Raw genomic sequence first — 10,992 nt, forward strand, 5'->3', positions numbered from 1 at the left:
ACACACACACACACACACACACACACACACACACACTTCTGTGTTTATATTTTAAGGTGCCTTAAGCAGGCACAATAGCTGATCGACTTCCATGCTGCTAGAATCTACCCTCCGCCGATAATTCTGAGTTACTACTTACTAATTCCTGTGTTCCATCTTGGCTGCTCTTAACTCTAATTAGTCAGCCATCTGGCTCCTGTTTTTCTGGGCCACTCTTCTTGCTTCTCGACTCCATGGCAGGTGCTATGGATGGATCCAACACGGCAGATCTCCTCCTTCTTCCTCCCAGGCTCAAGCCCAGGAAATCCTAAAATCCCACCTCTGTCTGTCCCCCCCAGCTATTGGCTGCTGGCATCTTTATTTACTGGGAACTCAACTCAGGAGCCCTGGAAGAGTAGCCAGTGCTCTTAACTGCTGGACCATCTCTCTAACCCTATAAACATTTTTTAAAGATAGTGGAGGAGAAAGGAAAATTGTAATTTACACAACACCAGTCTGTTATTTCTTTAGAATCCTCCAATTTCTCTTTAGCACTCTCTAATTTATATTTATCAATAAAGGCAAACAAATGACAAATGAAATGCAAACAAACAGATAACAACATGTAAATAAAACTGTATTGTTTTATTTATTGCATAAGTTGATCTTACCCACTTAACTGAATTAATCTCACCTGCAATCTATCACATAATAACATTAGATAGATTAAAAGTAGGCCAGAATATTAATTATCCTATGATTATAAGGAAAAAGGTCTCTAATCTGTGCATACATATAGATAACGCTGCAGCAAGTAATAACGAGGGGGGACAGCAGAATAGCTGGCAGCTTTAGATGACAACCAGAAGTGACTGGGAAAAATTGCTACGTATGAAACTAGATTCTTAAATCTCTGGAAACGCCTTCAAGTCTGCTTCTTCTTCTTTTTTTTTTTTTTTTTTTTTTTTTTTTTGTACTAAAATTTTGTGCCATAGTTTTTATCAATGAACACAGATAACATCCCAGACTCATTTATTTTCTAATGTAGGGAGAAAATAGTTTCCATACATTCCCTATGTCATAAACTTTGTGTTCATTTAGTAGTTTGAACTATAATGTGGTGTAGAGGCAGAAGAGAGGTCCGCCCTTGATTGTATGGAAAAGGGAGCATATAGATGCCTGCGGGAGGCAGGGGCCTTGTGCTTACAGAGAAGCAGGAGGAGAACTAGGAATGTTAAATACCCAGGGTTGTTCCGTCAAAGGGAGGGATGTACAATCTGTTTTTCACCCAAAAGGCTTCGTACAGCTGTGGTTAGTAGCCCGGTGACCTTGGTGCTATCTGTGTGGCTGAGACTGCACTGACTCTCCCCTATACCCTTGTCACAAGCTTGTCAGGCTATAGAACCTATCTCTGTGGAAGGTGTTCCATGCAGTCGATCTAGAGAATCCATCTTTATAGAAGAGATCACATGTATTTTTACAAAGAGTTTTAATGTAGCTATGCCTTTTTATTGTACACATAAGACTGAGTTATATCTCACCAGAAAAAAAAAATTCCCTAAACTACTGAGGGCCAGAGTCTTGAAGTTTCAACCAACACTAGCTATTTAGTCATGTTGAACCAAACTACCTTTTTGCCTCTTGCAGTAGCAGAGATAGTCTACCACCCTTGCAGATGCCAACAAATAGTACCTTAATGATACAATAGAAAGTATCATAAAATAGGCTGTAAGACGAGATATCTATGGGCCAACAGGATGGCTCCATGGATAGACCCACTTACCACCAACTCTAATGACCTGACTTCAATACCCAGGACACACATGATGGAAGGAGATAACCAACTCCCTTCAGCAGTCTACTGACCTCCACATGAAACTATAGCATGTATGCATGTATGTACTCACATGTGCACACACACTCATATACATAAATACTTTTAAAAGAGAGGTTCTGAAAGCAAAGTCATCTCTCTGCCTTCATACATGATATTCCTCCCCAGGCATTCTGAACTAAGACGGGTTGCTTAGTTATGCCCAGGTATGTCAGATGCTGTGGTGGTTTGAATATGCTTGGCCCAGGGAGTGGCACTATTAGGAGGTATAGCAGTGTTGGAGTAGGAGTGGCCTTGTTGGAGGAAGTGTGTTACTATGGGGATGGGCCTTGAAGTTCTCTACTCAAGTTCCACCTAGTGCAGAAGAGAAAGTTTTTTCTTGGCTGCCTTCAGATCAAGATGTAGACATCTTAGCTCCTCCAGCACATCTCCCTGCATGCTGCAATGCTTCCTGCCATAAGTGTAAGCCAGTTTCCATTAAATGTCCTTTATAAGACTTGTCTTGGTCACAGTGTCTCTTCACAACAATGAAAACTCTAAGACAGATGCTAGCCAGGCAGTGGTGGTGCACACCTTTAATCCTAGCACTTGGGAGGCAGAGGCAGGTGGATTTCTGAGTTCCAGGACAGCCAGGGCTACACAGAGAAACCCTGTCTTGAAAAACCACCACTACCACCACCACCACCAACAATAAAAAGCAGATGCTATCAGATAAATGAAACCATAAATAAATCATGGTTAGACACATATAGGATTGGATTTTTTTTCCAGGGGACCACCTGTTACCATGTGAACAGCTGGCATGGGCAGGGAGAAGGCACCCACTGCTGTGTGGCCTACCAGCCATGGATTCTACTATGCTGTGCAAGTGCCAGCATGTGGTGGAGAGATAAGAGAAAAAGAAAGGTGGAATGGCTGAGCACTATGAAAAGAGGAAGAACTGTGTGGGAGGCAAGGAACAGCCTGATGTTATTTCTGTAACTTTGTTCTGACTCTGTGTCTATGACACAGAAAGTACTCTACAGGCTACCAAAAGAGAAATGTAAACACCAACTCAAACACAAAATCGTGGATCTACTATCTGCCCGCCTTCAAAGCATGCCAGCTCATGGCAGCACATACTGTGGGAGTAACTAACCAATGTCTGATTTGACTTACCATTCCATGCGATAGAACACATACCTGGCATTGTTAGGGTAACCAAGAACCAGAAACTACATAGTCCAGAAATCTAGGGTGAAAAACTGATACTACTAGTCTAAAAAACAAAAAGAAAAAAAGCAAAACAAAACAAACAAAAAACAATAAAATGACTCCTATGATATTCTGCTACATTCCTAGATAGGTGCCTTATGTGGCCAGCATCAGAAAAGCTCCCTCTTGCAGCAGACAGGAACAAACACAGACACCTACAGCCAGATATCACGCGCGTGTACACAAATATACACACAAACACAGACACACACACACACACACACACAGAGACAGAGACAGAGACACAGAGAGACAGAGAGAGACAGAGAGAGACAGAGTTTAAAACACACAGCTCTAAATGAGACAGTACCGTCAAATCCCTCTCCTCAGAACTCAAAGAACCTCACAGAAGAGGAGCCAAGGGAATGGTGGAGACAGAGGGGACAGGACACCAGGAGAACAAGGCTCTCCAAACCAACTGGGCAATGCTCATCTGAACTCACAGAGGATGAAGCAGCAATCACAAGCGTACACAGGCCTGCGCCAGGACCTCTGCATATGTACTCTAACTTTCAGTCTGACAACTACCCAGTAGGCTTTGAATAGGTTTCTTTTCTGTTTTAATTTTCTGTGGTTTGTTTCTGCTGCTTGTAACTAAGGACAGTGTTGTAGAAAGAGAAAAATTCAAGAATATTAGGGAGCATGTTGCCTTGGGATTAGAGAAGGGGGGAATCTAGGCCCTGCAAACACTCAGTGCCCTGCAGTGAAGTCTGAACATAGTCGTATACTGTATATGCAGTACATGCAGTAGTCATATACTGTCTTGTTAACATTCTTACTTGGCCCTTGATGCTTTCATGTGCACAAATACTGGAGAATCGACTATTTTAAAATGTACTTAACAGTACATCACCTAAATATTTACATAAGATCTTTTTGTCACATAAACAATACTTCATAAACTACACACAAATATAAGTACAATAAGAAGTAGCTACCCTGGTTTAATTTCATGACATATATCTACTTGTACTTTTGTTTGTTTTGTTTGTTTTGCGGTTTTGTGTGTTTGTGTGTGCTTGCTTTGTTTTTCTTTGTCAAGTCAGGGTTTCTTTCTGTAGTCCTGACTGCCTGGAACTCGTCTGCCTCCCTAATTGAACGTGTTTTAAAAGAAAACCTACTTATTTGGTAAGCTTTTGAATTCAGTAGGAGTCTCTGGCTTTTGCCACATTTCTAACTTATGCTAAAGTAAGTTAAAGGGCTTTCCTAGATTCTCAGAAGGCAGAACAAACTTGCACACAGCAACATAATTGCTACCGAACAAGGACATTACTTACATTTGTATGTATATAGTTATGCAATAAAGCAATAATGTGTTTGCAGAGCAGCCTCTGGTTACCTGAGATAGATCATTCTTGAGGGCATGGGATCTTTTGTTTTCAATGGAGAGTTTTTATTATTGTAAATTCATTTTCAGATGCTATCATATATAAATAGTAAATACTGTGGATTTTAGAAATAGCCTGTTTAACCATCTAATTGAAATAGGAACCAACAGTTAAGTAATTATTTTTCTTCAGATTAAAGACACATTTTCCTTCTTAAAGTTTGTGATAACAAACTCTAGATGTGACTCCAGTGGACAGAATGAAGAGTAAAATCTGTAAACTCCCCATAAAGTGTGAGTTTGTAATAAAACCCTGTGTTGATTAGCATGCCAATGATGCCCATGCTCTTGATTCTCTCAAAGAAGCTATTTTACCACTAAAGTCTATTCCTTGCTTTGTAATTTTGAACCCCATAAAAAGGTTAGAGTTCAGTGCAGAGCTTGCAGTACTCAGATGGATGATGTTTTATTGACAGTACTTATGAAATGTTTTTCTCAGTGTAACTATGAATACAGAACAGCTTTAGGGGAGGAACTGGAAGGCATATGTTGTGAGAACCGAAGTTAAATGCTGGAGGTTATTTATATTTTCACTTCCCTAAACAAGTTTGTCTGGCCCATTTGCACCTGCCCAAGATGTTCTTGATCACATGTGGGTGGGAGGTTTATGAGCAGAAAATACAGCAGGATACACTCTTGTCTCTGATTGGATGTGGGTAGAAGGTAAAAAGGCAGGAAATACATCAGGATCAATGCTTGCCCCTGATTGGGCCTGATGGGAAATATGGTGGCCTTGTGGAGTTGCCCTTTTAATCCCTCCAAGGTATAACTTGTGGCCATTTCTGGGGACCCAGAGATGGACCTGGCCAAACATGTATCCTCTTGCTCCATATTTAATTAAAGCTTGCCTCAAATTTGGTTTTGACCACTGGAATTAACAATATCCTTTTGTATCTTGACAAGAGTACAAGAATATATTAACTAGTCGAAAATATATAATATTTGTTTTAAACAATGAAGACTAAGGCGGGTCTTAGTTAAATAAAAGCAGTCTTAATACATTCTGTATATTGAGCCATTAAATCCCTCCTGCCAGCTCAAAAGTTAGAATTGAACTTACCACACTGTCTCTGAGCAAACCAACAATTAAACTAAAACAAACAAACCAACCTTGGGGCTGGAGAGGGGTGGTTCAGAGCACTAGTTGGTCTTGCAAGAGACCCAGGTTTGAGTTATGGGTCCCAGCACCCACATGGCAGTTCAAAACCATTTGTGAATCCAGTTTAAGGTGATTTGACACCCCTTCTGGCCTCCATGGGCATCTGGTACAATGTGGTACACAGATATACATGCAAGCAAAACATCACACATATAAAATAAAATAATAAATTAAAAAATATAGATCCACATCGTTGTCATTAAACAGTACTTAGAGATTGTAAAGAGTTGATTCTGAATGGCTCTACAGTACCTTAACATATTATAGAAAAGACATACAGAGAAGCTGATTAAGAAAAGACAAAGAAGCTAGATGTAATGGTATACTCTTCTAATCCTAACACCTTGAACCAAAAGCTTGAGAGCAGCCTTGGGTACATAGCAAGATGCTGTTAAAAAAAAAAAAAAAAAAAAAAAAAAAAAAAAAAAAAAAAAAAAAAGAAAGAAACAAAGAAAGAAAAAAAAAGAAAAGGAGAGAAAAGAAAAGGGAAGAAAAGAAGAGAAAAGGAATTTAATTTGATGTGCTTTAAAAGTATTTTCTGAGTATTAGAGGAATGAAATTAGAGAAATTACAGTCACTGTAACTTCAATTTTTGGTAGTTAAGCATTCCATAAAAATATAAAGACTACATGAATAATAAATTCCCAGAAAACATTAAAGTTATATAAATGGAGTCATGCAATAACATTCATGACTATTAAGTGTTTAGTCATTAATATGGGAAAGTGTTTTTTAAACATAAGCATATTAAGAGTTAACTTTGAGTCTCATAAAAATTTTTAATGCTGAATATGAGAAAATAAGTGTCATGCTTAAAAGGGATGAGAGCTCATGCTTACAAGGGTTCAAAAGAGCACAAGGTACTTGGCACAAACAGCAGCTCTTAGTTGGGTCACTTGTCCCATTAAAAATTAATTGTAATTTAGAGATATTGGGCCCAGGAAACTGCAAAGCACACAGCTTGCATATTTTAGGGTTAGGGTTCTATAAAGTGCTTAGCAAAATAAGCTGAGTCCAGGATCCCAAGTTATGTACCATTAGTTAAGGACACCCCCCAAAATGGGAAAGACATTTCTCCTGCGTATATATACTAGTTCAGATGGCCACTTTGTATGACTCAGATATAGACAGTTTTAGGGTTTCTACTGTTGTAATAAAACACAATGGCCAAAAGCACCTTGCAGGGTAAAGGGTTTATTTCAGCTTATACTTCCACATTACAGTCCATCACTGAAGGATATAACCTGATAGTCTCTGTTCTTATACAACCAACCCAAGTGTGGTACTACCTCCTGTGAAATGGGTCCTCCTACACCAATTATCAATGAAAAGCATGCCCCACAGGCTAGTCTTATAGGGTCATTTTCTCATTTGAGGATCCTTCTTTTTAGATAATTCTATCTCGAAGTCAAATTAGCACAAAACAGTACAAATGCTCATCCATCATTCTTATTGCTTAGAATTTCCTCTTCATCACACCACCGCCCCTAATCTTTGTGACCCAGGAAGTGACCTCATCTACTCCATTCTGCACAGATATTTCAGAGCAAACTCTTAGACTTTCTGGTCTATGGTGAGTCTTGTGATGACAGGATGGGGTAGATGGTGAGAGAAGAGGCAAGAAAGAGGGATGAAATGGCAGGGGATGGGAGGGATAGAGCATCTGTATCTTACTGCCCTTTATAAGCAGGAAGCCTGCATAAGACCACGTGTACACTGGAGAGACCACAAGACAAGGAAGGCTGGAGGTTAAGAGTATGTAGTACCCCTGTAGATGACCTAGGTTAGGTTCTCAGTGCTCATGCAAGGCAGCTGACAACTGTCTCTAACTCCCGTTCTTAGGGAATCCAACGACTCTGGCCTCTGCTGGTAACTGCTTTCATATCCATGTGCACGCATACATATAATTAAAAATAAATCTTTACGGGGGCTAGAAAGATGGCTCAGAGGTTAGTAGAATGTACTGCTTATAGTTGACTTGACTTTGATTCTCAGAACCCACATCCAGTGTCTCACATTCACCTGTAACTCTAGCACCAACATCTTTTTCTGTGCTCACACACATAGGATAAAATAAGTAAATCTAAAAATTAAAAAAGAAAAGAAAACCCTCTTTATTACATTCTTTTTGGTAAGATCTTACTATATAGCCTACGCTGCCCTCAAACTTACGATTGTCCTGTCTCTGACTCACAAGTGCTGGGATTAGAGGTATGCGCCAACCACACCAGCCTATGGAAAGCATTTTCTAAGTTATGAAATTATTCACATTCACAACTTCCCTTCACATGAGAGAGGCATCTTGAACAAGCATTATTCTATCATACCTTAACAAAGCATTTGAGAGTTGAACAGAAAGATATTCCAACATCTGACAGACTCCAGCTGTTCCTTAGGGCTGCTCCAGCATACATCAGCTCAAGATACCTCCTGCCTTGTTTGTCTTCAGAAAGAGGAATGTGGAAATAATCCTTAAAGAGCAATGACATCTTATAAAAACAGTCTGTCCTTTACTAGCAGACCAGAAGTACAATGCTCCCCTCCCCCTTCTTTCTCTCCTCTCCTTTCTTCCTCCCTTCTTCCCTCCCTACTCATATAGTGTAATAATTGTTCTAGAACAAAGGGGAGAAAGATTGGATAGGGTTCTTAGCTTGGGCTCTATTGTTTCCATAGCTTATAAATAGATTTTAGCTGGGAAAAAAAACCCTACACCTTCGTTTTTTAAAAAATGTATTATTTGCATTTTATGTGTGCAAGTACTTTGCTTGCATGTCTATCTGTCTACCACATGTGTGCTTGGAACCTGAGGATGCTACAAGAGGGCATTGGAGACTGGAATAACAGCTCTCAGGTGAGTATTGGGAATTGAACCCAGGTCCTCTGGTAGAACAGCCATTGTTTAACCACTAAACTACCTCTCTAGTCCCTAAAGCTTTATTTTTGTTAACCCTAAGTGAAATTGAGATTTATCCCTCTTTAATTCTGCTTGATTAAGTAATTATCTGGAGCTATGTCTTTGTTGTTAATTGCAAATTACATTTGCTTTCATTTTATGTTACTGTTGTTACAGATATTTCAGAATATCATGTATACTTACTACTAATTTGAAAATATACTAGTTGTTAAGTGCATTGTTAGAACCTGTAACGCTAATGTTAATAAAACCCCATATCCCATATCATTGTATCATAAATTTGATTTTTATTATTTGAAGATTATATTTTAATTCCAATTCACTTTTTTTCTGGTTTTCTTTGAGAGAGTCTTTTACTCTGTAGCTTAGGCTGGCCCCAATATTTAGAGATCATAGCACTAGGATTATAAGCGCGTATCGCCTTGCCCTCCGCAGTTCTCTCTGTCTCTGTCTGTCTGTCTGTCTGTCTGTCTCTCTCTCTCTGTCTCTCACTCTATCTCTATCTCTCTCTCTCCCTCTCTGTGTATGTTATGTGGCTCTATTTTTATCTTACATATTTTATGCATTTAACAATATTCTGAGAGACTTTATCATCCTTCCACACAGATCTATGACACATACTAGGTATTTATTTCCTGTGCGAGATCTAGATTGCAATAATAACAATCCTCAGGAAATATTCAATAAGGCTGGGCATGGTTACACACGTCTTTAATCCTAGCACTTAGGAGGCAGAGGCAGGTACTGTGAGTTTGAGGCTAGCTTGGTCTATTACCAGAGCTATATAGTGAGACCTCATCTTTTGTTTTGTTTTGTTGTTTTTTTTGTTTTTTTGTTTTTTTTTCGAGACAGGGTTTCTCTGTGTAGACTTGGCTGTCCTGGAACTCACTCTGTAGACCAGGCTGGCCTCAAACTCAGAAATCTGCCTGCCTCTGCCTCCCAAGTGCTGGGATTAAAGGCGTGCGCCACCAAACAAAACAAAACAAAACAAAACAAAGCAAAACAAAAAAGATCTACTCCTTAATATAGACTCCTTAGACCACATCTAAATTAAATATTTCATGACTGTTTCTTATCCTGGCAGTGTGGTCTGAGGTAAGATGCCCTCACCGAGCTCCAGTTTTCTCTGAATTCCAAATAAAATTGAAGCTCACAGGCTCATTGATGTCTTCTAACTCTCCAAAATCCTTTGCTTCCTCTTATCTGTTTGCTTATCAAACAAGGCATTTGTCAGTAACTGGCACACTCTGCAGGAGTTAAAGCTAGTGTTATATTTTCCTCTTTTTGTGAATAATTCTAGTAAGCTATCTGGTCCAGGTACAAACCATGAATTCACTAAAGAGAAGCGAAACTTAACTATAAACTTCCCCGCCCTCCATCAAGAATTTACTAGTCAGTTTGTTTTCTTATCTAAGATCCCCAAATGTAACATATTCTTATCAATCTAGTATGCAAGCAAATAATGATATTTTCCAAAACCTCTTTGTTCCTCATGTTAAAAATGTACCAAATCATATCTCTATCCTCTGCAGATTTTCAACTGTAAGGCATAGTTAAACCCAAATACATCTTAGTGACCGTTGAGCAAACACATACCTTTATCATCTGCTTGATGGCTCCCACCGATGTATGTGCTTCAACATCGAATGCCTCAAAAGATCCTTCAAAAGCTATGAAAATCCTCATCTTCTCAAAAACAAGACAAACAAAACTCCTGTTTTTAAAGATGGCTGGAAAAAATTGCAATTCACAATTGAGGACAAAAGTGATGGCTAGAGGCAGCTATCATTGTCTATTCTCCACAGAAACTTGAAAGAGCATAAAAAGATACATGCAAGGTCGGTACCCTGATATGGGACAGTGTAGACAGTGGCTCTGTTGGAGGAAATGTTTTCCTCATCACAATCACGATAGCTACCTGGTTCTCAGATTACAGAAACCAGCACAGCTGACAATGGCCGAGGCAAGTGTGAGCAGGCTTCTGACATGTAGAGCAAAGATCCTACACACAAGTGACATGTTGATGTTATAATTGCCATCCCCTGACTTTTGAATTTATCACTCAAAAAAAAGCTAATCAAAGAACCCATAAGAATACAGGCTTCATTAGGGTGCAATGGTTTACAGCAAAGCAAATGAAGTTGATTTTGTTGAATGAGGTGGTCCTGAAAATTCTCTGTAAAAGTCTGCACAGAAGCATTCTAGTTTCCATAACAACTTTGTGTACTTGCTCTCTGGCAGTGTATCCAAACCTACCATGGGTTTACAGAACAAAACCCATTTGTACCAGGAAAACGAAAGTGGCCTTTCTCTTCCCATCCTTGCATAATAAAATCTGCTGCATAGCAACACAATATAATTGATATTTCTTTTAGTCTTTGTGCTACTCAGAACAATTTGCTGTTGTGATCTTTCTTGGCATCAGTGGGAATTCCTTCTCTCTTTCTTCCTTTCTTTCTCTCTCT

General features: G+C 39.2%; 1 protein-coding gene across 1 annotated transcript in view; it reads right to left on the reverse strand.

Moving 5' to 3' along the window:
* Ankub1 (ankyrin repeat and ubiquitin domain containing 1) overlaps nucleotides 1-10,527 on the reverse strand; it is a 28,073-nt gene extending 17,546 nt beyond the window's left edge. The window contains exons 1-2 of the mRNA XM_031373891.1: nucleotides 10,124-10,527; nucleotides 7,941-8,084 (exon numbers count right to left, since the gene is read on the reverse strand). Of these exons, the coding sequence (XP_031229751.1) occupies nucleotides 7,941-8,084; nucleotides 10,124-10,213 (234 nt within the window). The 5' untranslated portion in view covers nucleotides 10,214-10,527. The remainder of the gene's footprint in view (nucleotides 1-7,940; nucleotides 8,085-10,123) is intronic.
* Between the last annotated feature and the right edge of the window lie 465 nt (nucleotides 10,528-10,992).

Source organism: Mastomys coucha, unplaced genomic scaffold, assembly GCF_008632895.1.
Source record: "Mastomys coucha isolate ucsf_1 unplaced genomic scaffold, UCSF_Mcou_1 pScaffold16, whole genome shotgun sequence".
In the NCBI taxonomy this organism is placed as follows: Eukaryota; Metazoa; Chordata; class Mammalia; order Rodentia; family Muridae; genus Mastomys; species Mastomys coucha.